The following is a 22,691-nucleotide window of genomic DNA, read 5'->3' as shown; positions in this document are numbered from 1 at the left end:
TCAGTGGTCGTCTATTTGGATGATATTTTGATTTTTTCCTGCAATTTGCTCTCCCATCACAAGCACGTTAGAGAGGTGTTGCAACAACTATGTACCAACTGACTTTACACCGAGCTAGAAAAAAGTGTCTTTGAGTAATCCTTCCTTCCATTCTTGGGATATATGATTTCCACTACAGGTCTACTAATTGATCCTGAGAAGCTATCTGCAATTCTAGACTGGCCAAAGCCACAAAGTTTAACCCTTTGCAATCCAATTTTGGATTCAGGGTTTCCTAGGGGGCTTTCTCTTTCTGCCATTTTACAATGGTGCTATCTGCTGGCTAGAGCCAGTACTGCGGTATGGGACATGCTGGAGAGGCCAGTGACAACAGAACGGCCAGTAATATGCAGTAAGAATACCCTGCCGAACGTCTTCTGACATTGGAGCTATATAGTCTTTAATCAGAATGTCTTCAGACGTCAGACAGTGGATTGGAAAGGGTTAAAAGCAATACAAAGATTTCTAGGGTTTGCCAATTACTACCGGCAATTTATACCACATTTTTCCACCTTCATCACTCCCATCTATCAGTCTTTTATCACCTATCCTATGGTGATAAAGCATGAATTCTGATACAACCCCTTTAAGTTTCAGACTGGTATATAAAATGCCAGTCTTAGTAAATCCCCTCCAAACCATGTTAGAAAGTTGCAGAACCTTTCATCATACAATGTGTCAGCTCTATTTACATGAAACTGGAAAGCCCCGTTTAAATATGCACAATGCATTAGGACGCTCTCCACGGATTCTAAACTCTTCTTTGTAAAGAGCCTCGCCGCGAACATAAGTCTTTAGTGATTCTAAACGCACGAGCTTAGGGAGCCGGCTGCTTCACACATGTCACACAACAAGCTGGATCTTGGCTTCATTTCAGCAGTTATCAGCAGAAAGTACGAAACTCCCCTTTGGCCACCCTATAAAAAGCATGCACAGCCTTTTTTCCCCTCCTCTGGCTTTTACAGAACCCGGATATAGTCAGTGAGTTAACAATGGCCACAAGATGGGGCATCTGCTCTGCAGGCAAAATATGCAATGATTTTGTGGTAGCCCTGCAGACTCTGCCGGCTCAGGACCACCAGGTGGGTGTAGATCCATAAGTCCATGCTGAGAATACAATGAGCTAATGTGAATAATAAATTCTGCACTGCCATGATCTCTCTGCACGATGTAACGTGATTAGCATTGCAATCTTCACACAGGCAGGCTGAAACTTTTTCTAACTTTGACCCTGCTGTAGCCACTCTCACTCAAATATATAGGTGAGGACGGCATATATGATGTCATCCTAACATCATCAATAGAAGCAATGTGTTCTGCATACATAATAACACCATCAACAGTAGTATTCATATAACAGTACACACATTTATGCACACAAAAAGGCATTTGCAAAGGACAGAAATAAAACTATAGCATTGTTCTATCGAACTGAGCATTTGTGGAGATAGTTCCAGCATGGCTTTGAATGGTGAATATTGCCACACAATATATAGTCTAACAGAACCTGTACTGCAGTGCCTGAATCTTGTACAGCTCCATACTAATCCAATAGATACTCCAGTCAACAGTTCTAGCCTCCAGTAACTTCTTTACAGCATGACACAAAATGTCTACGACATTGTATCACTTATGAGTACATAGACTTTAACATTTTGACCATTGTTGTGTGTACAGATACTAATCATTATTAGGAAATAATAGTACCAGTGTTTCTGGTGGTGCAATGCACCACACAGCTGTGCTACATCCTACATCCTACATCCATGATATCCGGAATTACACACACAGCTCTGCTACATCCATCCTGATTCCCACACATTACGCACACAGCTCTACTACATCTATCCTGATTCCTACACATTACACACACAGCTCTACTACATCCATGTTGATTTCCACACATCACACACACACAGCTCTGCTACATCCTAATTAGAGATGAGCGAGCGTACTCGTTAAGGCAAATTACTTGAGCGAGTATCGCCATTTTCGAGTACATGCCTGCTCGTCCGAAAAGATTCGGGGGCCGGCGGGGGTGAGCAGTGAGTTGCGGGCGTGAGCAGGGTGGAGCCGGGGGAAAAGTGCGAGAGATCTTCCCCTCGTTCTTCCCTGCCGCCCCCCAAATCTTGAATCTTTTTGGGCAAGCAGGCATGTACTCGAAAATGGCGACACTCGCTAGAGTAATTTGCCTTAACGAGTACGCTCACTCATCTCTAATCCTAATCCCTTCAGATCATCCAGCAGGGATGAAAAACAGCACAGCAGACTCCTGGACACAATGATCAAACCCTGGTCACGTAATCCCTGACTCCACCCACACAGGTGATCACATGCTGGTGATGTCATCACAGGTCTTGGTAGCTGCTGTCTGGCTCTGTCGGTTGCTCTTTCGGTTGGTGCTTATCCAGTATACAGTACTTTCTACCAAACTCCAGAATGGCTCCTCACACAGCAGCGCTGGTCACGTGGAAGTGATGTCACTGCAGGTGCTTCGGCCCGCCAGATCTCTGTGGTGGCGGTAGGTCGGTGTGTCCTATCAAGACTGCTAAGTTGTGTCTGAGATAATAACGGCTTAGTTATATTCTCATTTTTTTTATTTTTGTCCTCCCCTTCTAAGAGCCCTAACTCTGTACTTATTCTGTCGGTCAGGCTCATATATGCTGCATGACCTGTGATGACGTCACCATTATGTGATATGGGGCGGAGCACCCACACATATACTCACGGACAAGTGGTCGTTAGTATTCTGATGACGCCACAAGTCCAGTGCAGAAGATGATGTCACATAACAGCATAGCTACTGGTAAAAGCACAATATATTGAAGTATCGCAGTATATTGTACTAGCGATGAAACAATTGTAACTTCAAGTCCCATATGGGCATTAAAAATAGAAAAGGTGAAAGCAGCTCCTCTTCTTACATTTCATGCTAAAAATAAATAAAATCAAAGCAATAAAAAAATAACATAATTGATGTTGCTACATACATAAAAGTCTGAAATATCACAATATTTATCATGCATGGCAATTCTTTAAAAAAATAGCATTTTTTGTCACTCAGGCACTCAAAAAAAATCAAATTAAAAAGTGATCAAAAAGTCAAATGTATCCTATATTTCTATGACTAAAAACAACAGCTTGGCCTGCAAAAAAACAAACCCTCAGCCCCATCAATGAAAGATATTAAAAAAGTTGTGGGGCTCAGAATATGGCAGCACAAAAAAGGTATTTTAAAAAGTTGAAAAACATATTTTTGGAATTGCCGTAATCGTATTGTCCCACAGAATGAAGTTAACATGTCTCTTTTACCGCACCATAAAAACAAGACCCCCCCCAAAATTGCACAATTGCTTTTTTTTTTAAATTTCACCTCACTTAAAAATTATATGCTACATTAAAAGATACCATTTAACAACTCGTCCCTTAAACACAAACGCTGATATATTATGATTTTTTGAAAGTAGGAATTGGCTGCACCAGCCTGTTTACAGGAAGGATGTGACAGTCTGCTGCAGCCAATGACTTGATCGCTGAACTCTGTCATTGGCTGCAGCTGCCTGTGGAACTGCAGCCTGTAAACAAAGACCGGGAGCGAGGACCAAGCAGCAACATGCGAGAGGCAGGGAGAGGTGAGTATATGCCTATTACTTGTTTTATGGGAGGGGGAACTGGGTTTTGCATAGAAGAAGATCTCAGAAAACCCCTTTAAATGTGATCTGCTGTAATGTTTTATAGTGTCTAAGAGTGTGTGTATACTGATCACTATATTATATTTGGCTGCTCCTTACCCACATACCACAGTAAGGCTTAATCAGGTAGTTTATGGTCCCACACAGCCAATCGGAGCTAAGCAAGTGGGAGGGGTTGAGGTTATATAAAGCCTGGCACATGCCTATTTTAGACAGTTACTGGTTAGAGGTTTAGGTTGGTTCACCACATGTAACGTTCTTGAGGTCCTCCAGGCCTAGGGGAAGCAGGTGTTGAGGACTTCTTCTGAGTAGTAGAAATCTAGACCCAGGTTGTGCTGGTTTCCGCTACCTGTGAGACCTATCTTGGGGGTTCAGGTGAATACCAGGAATTAACACCATTGATGGAAAGGATCCCTAAAAAAGAGGCTAGAGACTCCAGGGCCATGAAGACACCTCATAGTGCAGTACAGAGGTTGAGTACGGATCTAAAGAGGGATAAAGCCACCACCAGTACTGAAGCCTGTTTCAACTGTTGATGGTCCAGAATTGTATCTCCATTTTGGATGTTTGTAATCGCAAAGCTTATTTGGACAATTGTTCGTTTAACCTAGCTTCTCTGACTCTCTGAACAATTATTTGAGGTTAGCACTACATCACAAACACCTACACCAAAGGACAGAGAGCAGCTCAGTGCATCCTAACATCAACCCCAATATTTCACTGTGTGAATATAGTTTGGGGAGTGACGTATTCTGTATCAAGTGGGTTGAGAAACAAGCCGCCCGAAGTATCATCCTAAACTGGGCGTATTACATAAGGACTCTTATTGTTACCTAGAGTGAAGAATCGTATAAACAATATAAATCGCTTTGCTTTGGCAGACCCGGCTTGCTCATGTGTTACACGATTGACCATTAAGTTGAATGGTTGGTTGATAATGCTGCAGCGTTTCTCCTAATGGTCCACTGGGTATTAATGTATTATGTTGCCACCGGAAGTTAGGGGTGGCGACATAATACAGCACTGTCAAAAATGTAAACGCCCCCAGCTTTGGATTGGCTGGGGGCGTGTTTGATCCACGAAGCGCCGTCCTGAGGACTGCGGTAGCAGGAGCATCTGCGGCGGCAGACTGCCGCACTTGTGACAGAGCACAGAGGCGACTGCCTGGACGGAGCAGGCAGCTGGCGCCGCCTGGGACGCACCACACAGGCGGCCGGGATGGAGAACTCAGCTGTCGGGCAGCCAGAACCCATCACAGCAACGGCGCAAGGGATGGAGCACAGGGACTCTCGGTGTGAGTTTGCCGGCCGCCTCAACTAAGGGGACACTGCAGGAGGCGAGGAGAGAGCTGCAGCCGATGACAGTGCGCCGGGGGGCGACAGCAGGAGCCAAGGGCATACAGCAGCAGCGGACTTGACAGCGACAGGGGCGACGGCGTAATGAGACACACCAGCAGCGTAAGGAGCAGGAGCCGATTCCACTGCAGGAAGGGGAGACAGCAGGAGATGAGGGGAGATGGAGAAAGCGAGAACAGGAGCTGGTCTTACTCTCCACAGCCGCCGAGGAACATTCTGTGAAGGCCAGCAGAACACACAGGAGATAAGGGGTGAGCCAATCAGACACTGTGGGAGTGATATTGCTGTCAAGCTTCTTAACACTGAGCTACACCCACGACATCTGGTGGCGTCAAGATACATTAATACCGATCCACTGCAGGGGAAAAGCATGAATGTATAGCTGTAACTTACCCTGATAATATCAGCTGTTTGACAGAGTTTGAGGCAATAGGCTAATTTTTTTAAATTATGGGTTATGAAAATGTACTTATGTCCGCGATATATCCATATTAAAATTATTTTGCTTTGAACTTTTCAGGCAATAGTGGTGGCTGCCAGAGATCTGAACCGTGCTAAGGAATTTGCTCAAAGACATAACATTCCTAAAGCTTATGGTACATATGAAGAACTTGCTAAAGATCCAGACATTGGTAAGCAGGGTACTCCGCTGCATCAGTTTGTTTATGGTTAGATCTGACCATAGGGGTAGCTTCGGTGGGAGTGGAACATCCAGAGTGGGCCCCAAACACCAGGTTTACAACTGCAAAGGTGCATCCTAATCATAGTGTTTATGCAAAGACTAAAATTACTACCATATAGATACTAGTTTTACACAAGCACTATACAGACCATATAAGTGATTATGGTACATTAAAATCCAGTGAGTCACAGGTTATGTCCTCTGGAACTGGAGTTGTTAACATTTTCTGACTGGCCCTGACCAGCATGATGACTTCTTCCAGCCACAACTTCTCTGCAAATTTTGTAATACAGACATTTTTGCTTCCTCTCTTTTTCCAACTTACACAAACTCTTAATCCTACTTCTAACCCAAATTCTATGCAGGTAATCCCTATCACTGTACCTTGTATGTGGCACAATGCCCCAAAATACTGTGCTTCAGATATAATGTTATCATAGCTATAATTACTTCTCCAAAATAGTATAAAAAATATAGCATTCTTGAAAACATTAGTGCCAGATAGGAAGTAGCTATAAACATCATAGTGCAAACAGCACCGTATATTGTGCCCTAGAAGGTAATAGTGAACCACATAGTAAAAAATGCCATTTTTTTTTATCCGCGGAATAAAAATGCTTAGTGCCCCAAATAGTAATATTGCCCATTTTATCATGTGGGCCCCACTGTATAAGTGGGCCTGGGGTTCCTGTCCCACCACCTCCCTCTCTTCCTTGCTAGCCATGCCAATGGTGCTAGAAATTGGGAGTTAATCTGCTCTTTCCATTGCAATAAATATAAGCTTAAGCTCTATCATTAGATAACAGACTTTGGCACTTGTGCATCTTTCAGCTTTGGTCATGTTATTATGGGTGCTTTTGCTTCAGGAACCTTATCTTTATAAGGGCTCCCACACACTTGCGTTTTTCTTAATGTGATTGTCAATGGGACTTTCTAATGTTAAAAACGCATCGCAAGTTTGTGCTTTGCGATTTTTGTGTGATGCGTTTTTAACATTAGAAAGTCCCATTGACAATCGCGTTAAAAAAAAACGCAAGAGTGTGGGAGCCCTAAGGCACTAAAAACATTAGGGTTGCCTGCATTGGACAGTCTTTCTATAAGAAGGGTCACCCAAGGGGAACAGGCAGCAAGTATTCAATTACTCCACAGAGCCACCACAGGAAAGAAGAAGCATTTGTTTCACTGAAATCAGTGGATTGCCTGGGAAACCTCCTTTGAATGTGGCAACCATTATGGCTACACTTCCTGTTGTCCGGGATTAGATAAACATGGCTGCTTTTTCCTAAAGCACTAGAACATTTGTCCATGGGTTGCACAGCTCCACTGAAGAGAATACATACCACCTGTGGACAGGTATGACACTGTTTTTGGAAGAAAGCAGCCATGTTTTACCAATCCTGGACAACCCTTTCTATATTTCTCCCTAAGGTCTGTGACATATTTACCCCAGAGTTTAAATCCCATATTAAAATGATCACCTTGATAAACATGTTCTCCTCCGCTTTTCCTTTGCACCTGGCCATTTTCTATCTTAGATGTTGTGTACGTCGGAGCCATTCATCCTGCACATAGGGATTTGGTTCTTCTGTTCTTCAACCATGGAAAAAATGTCTTATGTGAAAAGCCCATGGCTATGAATCTTACTGAAGTCAAAGAGCTCACCTCAGCTGCAAGGAAACATAATCTCTTCTTCATGGAGGTAAGTTCATCTATCATCTATTTTCTTTAAAGAGTATCTACATTTTCTTTTTAAATGTACAGAATCGGCGATTCTAAGAATTTATGCAATAGGTTTTTTTAGCCTATCCTGTACATTTTTCCTACAAAATCCTTCTTCTGCTATGCAGCAAGGTGCAGGTGGGGCTGAGTCTTCACCTCACTATGTAACAGTAGAGGGCGCTCCAGATGTGTCTGTGTTGGTCTCTATGTGATTGTTCTCAGTAAGAGAAATCAAGTAATCTTGTAGATATGATACCTTTTAGTGACTAACAAAAATAAGTGTTGTTATAGCGAGCTTTCGAACCTCTTGGAGTTCTTCCTCAGGCTAAAACTGGAATAGATCCAAAGAGGCATGCATATAGTATATACACATGCATATAAAAAAGGCACAGACATAGTGTGATTAATTTGCACTTAAAACAATACCAGAAGAGGAGGAGTAAAAACTTAATTAGTCCATTGATATTGTTCTCTATAGAACAGCATATAGCAGCATAAAATGGCTTCTCCTTCACAGCTCCCCGGAACGGTGGCATATGAGCGGGACAGCAGAGCAGCAAAGCACACAGTGGTAGTGGGACAGATTGGGGGCACAGGCCTATTAAAAATACATTCTGTATAATAGAGACACTAGTTAATAAACTGTAATATGTGAATAGAACAGTTGTGGCTGCAGCTGCTCTATAGAGAACAGGTGTAGACACAGCTGGAGCGCCCTCTACTGTTGGACAGACAGATTTCTCAGCCCCGCCTTCACCTCGCTACACAGCTGAAGAGGGGTTATGTAAGAAAACCTATTGCATAAATGCTTAGAATCACCTATCCTGTACATTTAAAAAAGTGTAGGCACTCTTTAAGACCATGGCTAATTTCCTACATTGATGCATTCAGCCTTTCTACTTAAAGTACACCACAGTGGGTGAATCTAAGAGGGTGAAGTGGTAATTGCCATCCAAGAGCCCACAAGATGCATCAATCTCTGGCAGGAGTGTCAAGCTCATTTTTACCACATCAACATAATGGTTGCCTTCAAAGGGCTGTTTATAGGGGTTCATTCACACAAACATATCTGTGCTCCCTATTACATGCGTATTTTTTACATGCGTAATACAGACATCTTAAGGCCTTATTCACACGGCAAATTTTTCATCAGTATTTTGAGAGCCAAAACCAGAAGTGGGTCCAAAATACGGAAGAAATGCAAATCCTTCCATTATACTTTCTCTCCACTTCAGGTATTGGCTTACAAAATACTGATGAGAAATACTGTCATGTGAATAAGCCCTAAATCTCATTGATTTTAATGATGTAGGCTAATCAGACATGTGTTTTTCAAGAGTGTGTTTTAGGCATGTGAAAAAAAATCACAGTATGTCCTATTTTGGTCCATATTACGGACCAAAATTACACATTAAATTCAGTGGGATCACGTAAATACTCAGTGAATATGCATGATACTTGTGCATTCACTGCATATTTACGCAAGAAGGCAGGAGAAATCTATGGGACAAGCTCACACTTTTTTGCGCACATGAAAAGCACAGTGGATATGCATGCAAAAAAGGTCCAAGTATGCAGTGAATATTCACTGTGTAGTTCATGGACCAAAACTGTATACGCCCGTGTGAATGAGGCCTAAATGTAAGTACTCCTTAACATGGCTATGGAGCTCTGTTCACTATGATGGTGTTTCATCCCTTCCACCTTTTAGCACTAAGCTTCCTACCTTCGAGGGTGACAAGGGTGCCCGGGTAAGGCTGTCAGAACTGTGCTACCATCTCTGAGTTGCTAAACAGAGCAGTGCGGAGGTGCGTGCCAGAACTCAGAATCCAAGATGGCACCCATTCCCTGTGTTGGCACCGCCACTCTGCCAAGTGCTGGTTGCATCCTCTAGGGAAAGTGGAGAGCCGGTTCTCCTGCAACTGGACTTCGCGGGCCACATAAAAATGACATTGTGGGCTCCATTCAGCCCATAGGCCTTGAGTTGATACGTGATCTAGGGTAAAACTCTACATTGTTTTTAATATAGGCCGTCTGGAGCCGCTTTTTTCCAGTCTATGGTGAAATCCGTTCCCAGCTCCATCTGAAAGCTATTGGAGACGTGAAAGTTGTACGGGCGGAATTTGGTGTGAACTTACTTGGTGTTCCTCGGGCAGTGGAAAAGGAACTTGGTGGAGGAGCAATTCTGGACATTGGTTGTTACTGTATTCAGTTTGCCTTAATGGTATTTAATGGAGAAAAACCAGAGTCTGTAACTGCCAAAGGATTTCTGCATGACACAGGTAAGCCGGTCTCACAAGCAACTTGTCAGAACCATCGCCTGGTAAATAACTAACGCTTAAAAAGTAGTTGCACTTTCATGCTGGAGTGCTTGATCGGCCATTTTGGGCTCTTTCCAGATGGCCCCATATAGCGATTATATAGTACCATATAGGGTTGTTTTTTGCTGCGTGGAGGAGCCAAAAACAGCCTACAAAGCACAAGCGCTCCAGCTTGAAAGTGCAGGTACTTGTTAAAGGAACACTCTAGGCAAAACTGATACTGTGTTCATACCTAAGACAAAACCCAGGAGGGTGGAGAATGGCACAGGTATTTTCTCTCTGGGGTTCTTTGGATCAGTGTTCTGTGCACTGCCCACTAACGCCAAGACGTAATCCCCTTGCAGCTGATGTACATGGACGTTGGGTGTGTGTGGAGTTTGTATACACTGTGAATACTAGATGAAGAACACTGCTGAACCTCCCCTGGCCATTTAACCAACAAAGATGCTGCAGTCAGTGCTGACCGTGGCATTTAAAGGGCTGGACAGAGGAAGGGGATTCCATCTGTTCCCTGATCCCCCCCACCCGCCCTTTTCCCCCTGTGCTGAGATTGCAGGGTGCCATTTGGTTGCCAAGGCAGTCTGAGGCCTACTGATAGCTCCCAGGCCTAAAATGGAATTCAGCCTGTGGCAAGGTTTAATAGGTTGATGTTTAAACGTACAATACACTGCGTCTCCAAATAAAAGAATAAACAAAAAGAGACCAAAGAAACTAGAGAAACTACAGCTCACCCCACAAAACAATAAGCCCCTTTGCCATTAAAAGCCAAAGCAGTCATTCAGGTGAATGATGTACTTGTAATACAAGGACAGCTCAAGTCCAACAGAATGGGAGCCATCTTGCTCATAGAGGGGAGTACCCACTCTGATTTCCATATCTTCTAACGGCACATACGAACAGAGTTTGTCTTCTTGGGACAACCCCTTTAAGCATATCAGTTTGCCTGTAGTGTTCCTTTATATGGCAGCTCAATACAGAAATATGAATATTAGGTATTAAAATGAAATACAGTATATTTTTATCAAATTAATAGGTGTTGATGAAACGGTGACTGTTATTCTACAATATCCTGGGAAACGCCAGGCTATTCTCACTTGCACTATGGTGACCGAATTGCCAAATCAAGCAGTTATCTCTGGCACCAAAGGAATGATTCAGGTAAGCCGCTAAAGAAGAGAATAGAGATGAGTGAGCACCCAAATGCTCGGGTCCACATTATTCGAGTCGAGCTTTTCGTAAAATTCGAGAGCTCTACTCGTGAAACGAACCCCTTTGACTACAATGGAAGACTCGAGCATTTTTGTATGTGGGAAGCTGGGTGCCGAGCCTTTTTTTTTTCTTTTCTCTAGGTCTCTCTCTCGCGCGCTGCGTTGCGGCGGGGAGGGGCCAAAACAGGCACGTCACAATGGGGAGGAGCCAAAAACTGGGGCGGGGTCGAACACAGCTTGATGTTCGTTCGAGTAACGAGCACCATCGAGTATGCTAATACTCGGACGAGCATCAAGCTTGGCAGAGTATGTTCACTCAACTCTAGAAGAGAACAATGGTTAAATGTACTGTAATTAATGTATCAGTTTATTCTGTAACACAGGCGCTTGGAATTGCATTGGGGTAAGTACTACACTGTTATTACTGAAGAGTTGTCAAAAACTATCCAGCAATACTTACTATCTGGTCTCAACTTAAAGGGGTTATTCAGTAATTTAACAAAATGGCCACCATCAATATAACCCAGGAGAAATCCATCCTAGGATGGGTGACTGCATCTCTAGACTGGAAGGGGATGGGTGTGGGGCCGCCGGTCACCCATTCTAGACTGGTTTTCACACAGGATGCATAGACTGTGGCTATTTTGTTGAATTCCTGGATAATGACTTTAAAGCAACTTTCCAACTGAGAGTTCATTATATGCATTATAAGTCACAATCTATAGGTGATGATTACTATCTACATACTGTTCTCGGGTCTTGCTGCTTGGCTCCTTTTTAGCTCAGCTCCATTAGTGCAGAGCTGTGATCTGTGACTACAGTTTACTTACAATTGTTACAGGAAGTAGGTTGTAGTCTGAGACACACCCCGTCTTGTCATTGGTTCAACCTGTTTTCTCCTCCTCCTTGCAGCTCTGACCGGTTTCACATGAGTGCATTAGAGGCACATTTATGCACCCACAATTCAGACCTGTATCCCACCCCAATTGATCGAAAGGGGTGCCTGATTATCATTGCCTTGAGTATTTCTTGAGTGCATGTTCGGGCTATTTATCACTACTAGGTCTAACTATTTTTTAAAGATGGAATATGTAAATGAACAATAAAGCTATTTGATATTTGGGAATACTCTGAATGCCAGACGCTTCCTACTTTGTATCATATGCACAAACCAGGCTTAGGTGTGTTCTATGCACCGGATATCATGACCACTGAAAAAAAAAACAATGGCGCAATTTTAGGTTTTCTAAATTTGCCTTACTTAACCCCTTAATGACATGGCCTATTTTGAGCTTAAGGACCAAGCCTTATTTTTCAAATCTGACATCTGTCACTTTCTGTGCTAATAACTTTTGAATGCTTTTACTTATCAAGGTGATTCTGAGATTGTTTTTTCGTGACATATTGTACTTTATGTTAGTGTAAAAATTTCATCAATAAATTTTGTCCTTATTAGGAAAAAAAATCCAAATTTACTGAAAATTTGGAAAAATTCACAATTTTCAAACTTTGAATTGTTTTCTTTGTAAGATAGAAAGTCAAACACCACAACATAGTTATTAATTAACATTTCCCATAGGCCTACTTTACACAGCAATCATTTTTTAAGTGTTATTTTACTTTTTGCAGACTCCACAAAGTATATAAATTTAGCAGTAATTTTTCACATTTACTAGCAAATTTCAAAATCTAAATTTTTTAAGGACCAATGCAGTTCAGACATAGTTTTGCCGAGCCTGTATATCAGAATCCCCCATGAATTGCCCCATTTTAAAATCAGCACCCTTCAAAGTATTCAAAATGGCATTTAGAAAGTTTATTAACCCTTTAGATGTTTTACAGGAATTAAAGGAAAGTGCATCAAAAATTAGAACAGTTCCTTTTTTCTACTGATTTTCAATATAAAACCTTTTTTTATATATAAAACAGTAGGAGTTAGCAAAGAAACAAAACTTGGAATGTATTACCCAGATTCCGCAGTTTTTAGAAATGCCCCATATGTGGACGTAGCCTGTTGTATGGGCACATGGTAGGTCTCAGAAGGAAAGGAGCGCTTCTTGTCTTTTTGAATGCAGATTTGGCAGGAATAATTTTCAGACCCCATGTAGTGTTTGCAGTGCCCCTGAGGTAGCAGTACATTTGAAACCCCCAATAACTGACCCCATTTTGGAAACTACACCCCTCAGGGAATTTATTAAGGGGTGTAGTGAGCGGTTTGAACCCACAGATGTTTGAGGAATTTTTTTTAACAGTTTGAGTTCAATACGAAAAAATCCAATTTTTCACATAATGTTTAGCTTTAGGCCCAGATTTTCATTTTTCACCAGTGGCAGAAGGAAAAACGTACCCCATGATGCGTTACCCAGTTGCTCTCGAACACGGAAATGCCCCATATGTGGACGTAGCCTGTTGTATGGGCACATGGCAGGACTCAGAAGGATAGGAGCGCTTCTTGGCTTTTTGAATGCAGATTTTGCTGGAATAATTTTCAGACCCCATGTAGTGTTTACAGTGCCCCTGAGGTACCAGTGCATTTGAAACCCCCAACAACTGACCCCATTTTGGAAACTACACCCCTCAGGGAATTTTTTAAGGGGTGTAGTGAGCGGTTTGAACCCACAGGTATTTAAGGAATTTTTTTAACAGTTTGAGTTCAATACAAAAAAATCACATTTTTCACATAATGTTCAGCTTTAGGCCCAGATTTATATTTTTTACCAGTGGCAGAAGGAAAAACGTACCCCATGATGCGTTACCCAGTTGCTCTCGAACACGGGAATGCCCCATATGTGGACGTAGCCTGTTGTATGGGCACATGGCAGGACTCAGAAGGATAGGAGCGCTTCTTGGCTTTTTGAATGCAGATTTTGCTGGAATAATTTTCAGACCCCATGTAGTGTTTACAGTGCCCCTGAGGTACCAGTGCATTTGAAACCCCCAACAACTGACCCCATTTTGGAAACTACACCCCTCAGGGAATTTTTTAAGGGGTGTAGTGAGCGGTTTGAACCCACAGGTATTTGAGGAATTTTTTTTAACAATTTGAGTTGAGAACGAAAAATTCACATTTTTCCAATAATGCTCAGTTTAGGCCCAGATTTTTATTTTTTACCAGGGGCAGAAGGAGAAAACATAGTCCATAATGCATTACCCAATTACTCTCGAGCACGGAAATGCCCCATATGTGGATGTAAACTGTTGTTTGGGCACATGGCAGGGCTCAGAAAGAAAGGAGCGCTTTTTTTGAATGCAGATTTTGCTGGAATAATTTTCAGACCCCATGTAGTGTTTGCAGTGCCCCTGAGGTACCAGTGCATTTGAGACCCCCAACAACTGACCCCATTTTGGAAACTACACCCCTCAGGGAATTTTTTAAGGGGTGTAGTGAGCGGTTTGAACCCACAGGTATTTGAGGAATTTTTTTTAACAATTTGAGTTGAGAACGAAAAATTCACATTTTTCCAATAATGCTCAGTTTAGGCCCAGATTTTTATTTTTTACCAGGGGCAGAAGGAGAAAACGTAACCCATGATGTTACCCAACAGGGAAATGCCCCATATGTGAATCTAAACTGTTTTTAGGGCGCAGGGCTCAGAAGGGAAGGACTTAGCATGTGGCTTTATGTACAAGCTGTGCGAAGTACATCAGGGTAAAACGTCAGGGCAATAAAAAAATTAAAATTTCAGGGACGTGTGGTAGATCTTAAAACACTCATTTTTACAGAGGCCGGGTTGTGTGGGGCACGTTTCATACTGGTATCGGGTGTCTTTTCTTATCCCCTGTTTGTAGCACACTCTGCACCTCTTTTGGGTCCTTCCCTTCGTCGCAGTGGAGGGAATTTCACTGAGAAAATGCTGCCCTGGTACAATTCTTGTGGCCTCGCTTCCAGAAGTACTGGGCCTCTCCCCCACCTCCTGGTCCCCAAATATTAGGTCCTTGATAACTTCCTCTTGAAATTCAAGGAATGTCCCCCTGTGGCCTGCACCTCGGAACAGCACGTAGGCATTATACAGTGCCATCTGTACGAGGTGCACGGCCAGTTTTTGTACCACACCCGTGTTTTCCGCATGGCTCTATAGGGCTCCAGTACCTGGTCTGATAGATCGACCCCTCCCATGTACTTATTATAGTCGAGGACGCAGTCTGGTTTGGGGGTCTCTGCACTGGTACCTCGTACTGGGCAGGGGGTACTGCTGTGGCCGTGTATTGTCGTCAACATAAGGACATCCCTCTTGTCCTTATATCTAACGCACAATACATTGTCGCTGCATTGGGCCCGGCTCTCACCCCTTCTGAGCAGTTGCCCAAGCAGCGTCTTAGGGAGGCTTTTTTGATTTTTCCGAACAGTGCCACATGCCACTGTTCCTCTGGAAGCGAGGCACTGAAACAGGGGGACACTGGTATAAAAGTTATCCAGGTACAGATGGTAACCCTGGTCTAATAGTGGGTGCACCAGTTCCCACACTATTTTCCCTGTTACTCCCAGCACGGGGGGGCATTCTGGGGGTTCAATTTTAGTGTCCTTCCCCTCGTAAATACGGAACTTGTGGGTGTACCCTGATGTACTTTCGCACAGCTTGTACAACTTCACACCATACCGTGCCCGCTTACTGGGCAGGTACTGGCGGAATTTTAGCCTCCCCTTGAAGTGTACCAGGGACTCGTCTACTGCAATGTTTATCTGTGGGGCATACGCCTGGGCAAACTTGGCGTTAAAATGGTCTATTACGGGCCTGATCTTATACAACCGATCGTAATTGGGGTGATCGCTGGGGGGGCACAGCTGGTTGTCATTGTAGTGCAGAAATTTTAAAATACACTCAAAGCGCGTCCTCGACATCGCCATGCGGAACATTGGGGTGTGGTACAAAATATCGGTAGACCAGTACGCCCTGATTGTTGGCTTCTTTATTAGCCCCATGGTTAGTATAAGCCCCCAAAATTTTTGTATCTCTGGTGCATCCACAGGGGTCCACTTATCGGGTCTGGCATAGCTGGGGGTGGGATTTTGTTGAATAAAATTCTGGGCGTACAAATTCGTCTGGGTAACAATATGGGCAATGAACTCTTCAGAAAAAAAAAACTTGAAGAAGTCCTTCCCTCTGAGCCCTTCCGGATCAAATTGAATCCCTGGGTTCCCAATAAAATCAGGGATCTGGGGTCTGTAATCTTCCGGGGTACTCCAGTGAGCATCTGATGCATTGGGGTCAGTGGCGGTCCTTGGACGCCTTCTCGGGGGTGCAGGGAGCTCAGACTCGCTGGATGAGGATGAGGATGAGGAGTCGGAGAATGCCAAAAAAGTGGGGTCGTCATCACCACTACCTGAGTCCAATCTGATGCAATGATTGCATACAGTTCCTCTGAAGTGTACCTCCTGCGGGCCATATTTATATAAAATGGGGCACACGGGGAAAAAGTTTTATTAGATGGGACACTGCGGGATGGGGTGACCACGGGACGGGGGTCGGAAAGAACGCGGAAACTTATGTGGTGTATTCACGTAAGTGTTTTTTTTTTTGTCTTTTTTTTTTTTTTTACACAGACGAATACACTGACACAACACGGACTAACGACACACTACACACTAGACGGACTAACGACACGCTACACTAACTAATGACGGGTGACGGGACAGGTAACGAAATGGGAACAACAGGAACTTTTTTTGTTTTTTTGTTTTTTTTTTTACACAGACGAATACACTGACAGTACACGGACTAACGACACGCTACACACTAGACGGACTAACTAAACGCTACACTAACTAAGAACGGGTGACGGGACAGGTAACGAAATGGGAACAACAGGAACTTTTTTTTTTTTTTTTTTTACACAGACGAATACACTGACAGTACACGGACTAACGACACGCTACACACTAGACGGACTAACTAAACGCTACACTAACTAAGAACGGGTGACGGGACAGGTAACAAAATGGGAACAACAGGAACTTTTTTTTTTTTTTACACCAAGGGATACACTGACTACACGCTGCGCTACACTACACTGCTGATCGCACGCTACAGCTCACTCACTACACTTCTGATCACACACTACAGATCCCTCACTCACTACACTACACTGCACTTCTGATCACTCACTCCACTCTGCTACACTACACTGCCTGATCAATCACTCACTACACTCACTACACTACACTGCCTGATCAATCACTCACTACACTCACTACACTACACCACACTGATCACTAACACTCACTCCACTACACCACACTGATGACTAACCCCTCTCCACTACACTGATCACTAACTCCACTCTGCTACACTCCACTCCACTACACTACACTCCACTACACTACACTACACTACACTCACTCCCTGCCTAATCTACACTCTAATCGCTCGTTTTTATGGCACACAATACGGTGGTTGCTCTTTCTACAAGCACCGGAAACACACTGCGGTGCTTGCAGACAGAGCTCCTATTCTAAACAGCGCGAACACCGCTGCCACTCTGTGATTGGTCAGGGAGTTTTTCCCTGACCAATCACAGCGATCGTGGGGGAGGGACCGCTCTGATTGGTCCCCAGCCCGGATGCCTCGCTTGTCTGCCGACGATATCAGCCAAGATCGCTGCTGTGTCGCCGCGATTGTCACCGCGGCGACACTTTAATGACATGACGTACCAGGTACGTCATGTTGCGGGAAGTATCCCGCTACCATGACGTACCAGGTACGTCCAGGAGCGGGAAGGGGTTAAAATATTTAGTTTTTCCATACATTATATGGTACATTAAATCGCAAAAAAAATTAGCCTTCATACAGCTATATCATCAGAAAAATATGAAAGTAATGGCGTTTGAATGGTGGAGATCTTAGGATAGGTCATCCATATAAGATCGTCAGGGATCCGACGCTTGATATCCATGCCAATCAGCTGATTCCCAGCGAAAAAAAACTAAGCAGAAAATGTCTGGTACTCAAAGGGTTTATCATGTAATCGATATGTTTGGATTTGGTTGCTTGATTGATGTGTAAAGCCCCATTTACATACACAGATGCTCGCTCAAAATTCGTCTGAAACTGACAGTTTTGAGCAATCATTTTGTATTAGCTATTAATGGGCTAAAAAGCTTCATTTGCATGTATTTAGAGAACAGCGGGTGGTCTGTTCTCTAAATAGATCACTATTGTTCTCCAGCGGGACAGCAGCTGAAATAATGTTATCAGCGCTGCCCATGGAGAACTCAGTGTGCGGTCCCTCTTATCAGGACAATGGATTTTAAGCTGAGCTGAACTCAGAGATGGATGAAAATTCCACAGTAAGTGCACGATGGGCACACATTTACACACAACAATTATCGCTCAAAAGATGGCTCTTGAACGAATTTTGAGCGTTAATCCTTGTGTGTAAAAGGGCCTTAAGAGTTTAGACTCCTTTCTGTGCAAATTATTAGATTTTTAGATATGTGATCCACAGTAACTCATTTATTTTTCTCCAGATCCCTTCCTATATATGGTCACCTACGTCTATAATAGTTAATGGGAAGGAAATGAAGTATAGTCTTCCTCCTACTACAAAACATCTGTACTTTAAAAACAGCACGGGACTGAGTTATGAAGCAGAACATGTGCGGGAGTGTCTGCTGAAAGGTAATGACAAACACCTATAAGCCTCTTGTATTACTTATCTGCTCTACTCAATGGGTTATACAAAGAACCCACAGTACTTAGGATTAGGGAGCGTTCACATAGCATTATTGTACACGCTATATGACTGCGCTCAGAGGTTCCACGACAGCTGCTGAAAACAGCGCTGAGACGGAATCCCCAGACAGAAACAAATGGGGCTGTTCATTTCAAACATGTCTTTGAATTCCAATTTACCAGGTTTCTGTTATATTTGAAGCACAGATTAGCGTAGTCAACTACATTATTCTATACTCCAAATATAAAAAGAAACAAATGGGAACCTTGTAAATCGGATACTAAAGAGGTGTGCGTTTCACAGCAGAAGTGAACAGTTTTGTTTCCCTCCGGTGTTCCGTCTCAGCGCTGTTTTCCACAGCTGTCACAGAACCCCTGAGCGCAGTCATATAGCGTGTACAATAACGCTATCTGAACACTCCCTAAGGGAAGCCCACACATCTACAAAGTCCCACTATCGTATTTAGAAAGGTTGCCCTTCAGAGATCTCACCACCTATCCTTTGACCATCTATGTAATATTGTTGAGATTTCATATCTCACAAAAAGCGCATTGAATAGCTTTTATTACCTTTTCTACAGAGAAAGTTTCTCATGATACTAAAACTTAATTTCCACTATTGGAAATGCACATTTATCTCTCTATACAGCCTGATTGTCAGCAGATAACGAAACAGTAGAGAATAGCCTAAACTGCCTTAAGTGTTCCATGCACATGCCTATCCTTAGCTCTAAATATATGACTCCTGTACAGTCTTAATACACTTGTGTGCAAGAGCCCCATTTGTGATGTTTAAAGATTTCAAGACATGGATTTGCAGGAAGGTGGGTGATAGGATTTGTAGTTCATAGTATGGCCTGAATGAAACCCCTACTATATGCCATTAGAAAAATGACCAATATGGGCCTGAAGGTAGCACAAAGTGTACCATGTGGTCCACAGTCATTGCCAGGAGCACCCCATCTATGCATATGTAGACATTTACATTCATTGTCAAAAAATATCCACCCCCTAGAAGTTGTCATTTTGCTACAAAATTCGGCAGTTTGCAAATGATTAGCGTTGTGGTGTGATTAGATGAACGGTCTTCCCACCCGAGGCTCTAAAAGTAGTTCAACCCTTGGCCTATAAAAGGCTCTCAGAGGCTACTTATGTGTAGTGAACCTCTTTTTCCGCTTGTGTAGAGGTTGTTGACCACTAGATATCTCTACGATGCCATCAAAGAGATTTTACCAAGTTAATAGAGTTTGAGAGGGGGCGCACTATTGAATTACAAGAAGCTGGATGGTCATATTGACAAATTGCCCACCACTTGAGCTGTTCTGACCAGACTGTTAGGAGGTGTTGGGACTAGTAGCTGTGTGAGGGCATGCATACAAGGCTCACGACACCCTTGACAGTCCACCAGTAGAAAGGATTGTCTGATTTACACCTGTGAGCAACTCCAACTGTTTTGTTGTCCACCATCATGTCTGTGGTAACCATTTCCAGGCGCTTGGCTGCAGGATATTAGGTTTCACGGTGAGCATTACATGGACTGCCATTGACACGCACTCACTGTCGCCTCCATTTGCAGTGGTGTCATAACCAATGAAATTGGACTGCTATGGAGTGGAACCAGGTTGTTTTCAGCAATTAATCCAAGTTTGGTTTGGGCGCTGATGATCATGTCTACAGACCTAGTGGTGAGCGCCTCAAGCCTGCCTTTGTTGTGGAGCGGCACACTGCATGTGTGATTGTCTAGGGTGCCAATGCATTCAACAGTTGGTCACCCCAAGTAGTGGTATGAGGTGCAATGACAGCTCAGCGATATGTTCAGGACATCCTGCAGCCACATTTGTTCCTCTTATGGCTGCTTCCAAGAGATATCTAGCAGGATAATGCTCGGCCGCACACACAAGGGGGTCACAGGAATGTCTCCACAACACTGTCACATTACCATGGCTGTCCGGTCACCATATTTATTGCCAATAGAGCATGTGTGAGACCATCTGGGATGCCAACTTCAACAGCCTACGAGTTTGCACAATCTCTAGGCTTAGTTACAGCAAATGTGAACTAATATACTGCAGGATACCATACAGAACCTGTATTCCTCCCTGTCCGCCTGTATCACATCTTGTATCCAAGCTAGAGGCGGTACAACAGGGTACTAGAGCCTCCATGCCCGCCCATATCACATCTTGTATCCAAGCTAGAGGCGGCCCAACAGGGTACTAAAGCCTCCATGCCCACCCGTATCACATCTTGTATCCAGGCTAGAGGTGGCCCAACAGGGTACTAGAGCCTCCCTTCATGTGTTCAGTTTTCTACAATATCCTTTTGCTCTGATATTGTAATCACTTATATATATCAACTTTACAATCACACAAAGTTTCATTCGATTCTGAAAACTCCTTCTAGGTGCTTGATTGAACAAAAAGTAAATCAAGGAGTGTATTAGGATTGGCATTTCCAATTTCCTTACTTTTTTATAAAGCCTATTAGAGCCACATAAATGTGTTACCAGTCTGTGCATTAGGTTAGCTGGATATTTCTTATCAAAAATTAAACAGATTCATATTGGAAAAGTAATTGTACTTTACGAACATCCATTCATATTTTATGCTAGTCATTCTTGGTTGATTAGCCACAACTAAGGAAATCTATGAGAGTAGCCATTCAGATGCGTCAAGTCCACTGGAGTAGTATCTGCTCATACAAAATGAAAGGGAGCCCCCCTGTATGATGTTTATTTGCCTTTAATGGACATATTTGATAGGGACTGCTTTTATAAAGTAAAAGATATAGCTCATTTGGAAATGTACCATAAAAGTATCTGAAGCTTCCTAAAGTTGTATAACTTATTTCAGGATTGAAAGAAAGCCCAATTATGAGCTTAACAGACAGCGAACTCTTGGCCAGCATCATGGAAGAGGTCCATATTCAACTGGGTATCTATAAGAATAGGGACTGAAGAGGGACTGTACTGGGCTTAATGGAATCAATAAACATTTACCGCAGAAGTTGTGAAGTATTATTTTCGACGAATGTAACCATTAACATTGATAGTGTTCCTAAGACCTTGCTCACATGGTGGATGTCAACATAGAATATTTGCTGAATCTGTATCAAGTCACATCTGACAAGGAATACATGGCAGAGCCAATAGGTGTATTCTTCACTACACTTGGAGTATTCCAAGTAATCCATGATATCATAGAGTAAATCATATGACCCGCAGGGGTGCAGAGTGCTCATGCTCCAGCAGAAGCAATGAACACACCAAGCACTAGCAGGCAGATCACAGGTGACCAGGAGCGTGAAGCAGTGGGAACCTACGGGTTGAAGAGGATTTGAAAAACATGCCAACTTTCTTCCAAATACAGCAGGACCCTTGTCTGTGGGTTGTGCCTGGCATTGCAGCACAGCTCCCGTTCACTTTAATAGAGCTTAGCCACAATGCCCGACAACCCTACAGACATCGGTGGTGCTGTTTTAGGAAAAAAGCAGCCATATTTTATGAACCCCGGACAACCATGTTACTTCTTGATGTGGATTCAGTGTTGAAATCTTCATGTGCATTTCCCCACTTACATGTGACATTTCTGTGGCTTTTCAATGCAGAATATACCCATATGCACATTCCCTAAACATTCGTGTTACTGTAAAAGCTTATTCATATCACATCAGTTACTTTGGTTTAAAAGTTTATCTCCGGCCAAAAATGAAGTAAACTTGGCTCCATAGATCTGCATTCAGATACTAAGACTGTGGTACGAGGACTTATAAGCTATTGTTTCTCTGTTACCAGCCCAAAGGCTGAAGCATATTATATTGTCCTTTTACACATAATTATAAAACGTAATTAGAAGTATCTAACAAATGAAATATAGCTACTGTATACTAACTTCACATAATCTTTCAGTTCCCTAAATATAAACATGGGAATGCAATCTCCTTTTCTCAAGGATGTGAAGTTTTGCTGTGTGACGTAAGTGGTCGTCAAGACAATGGGGCACTGTT

General features: G+C 43.1%; 1 protein-coding gene across 1 annotated transcript; it reads left to right on the top strand.

Annotated features, from left to right (window-relative positions):
- The first annotated feature begins 992 nt into the window (after positions 1 to 992).
- On the top strand, positions 993 to 21,691 carry LOC136632740 (trans-1,2-dihydrobenzene-1,2-diol dehydrogenase-like). Its single transcript, XM_066607869.1, has 7 exons — positions 993 to 1,121; positions 5,607 to 5,718; positions 7,304 to 7,467; positions 9,517 to 9,769; positions 10,842 to 10,966; positions 18,482 to 18,632; positions 21,539 to 21,691. Exons 1-7 carry the CDS (start codon positions 1,032 to 1,034, stop codon positions 21,640 to 21,642), a joined length of 999 nt encoding a protein of 332 aa, XP_066463966.1. The 5' UTR covers positions 993 to 1,031; the 3' UTR covers positions 21,643 to 21,691.
- The last annotated feature ends 1,000 nt before the right edge of the window (positions 21,692 to 22,691 follow it).

Source organism: Eleutherodactylus coqui, chromosome 6, assembly GCF_035609145.1.
Source record: "Eleutherodactylus coqui strain aEleCoq1 chromosome 6, aEleCoq1.hap1, whole genome shotgun sequence".
NCBI classification, from domain to species: Eukaryota; Metazoa; Chordata; class Amphibia; order Anura; family Eleutherodactylidae; genus Eleutherodactylus; species Eleutherodactylus coqui.
Note: the sequence above shows the minus strand (reverse complement) of the source record. Positions and strands in the feature narration are given on the sequence as shown.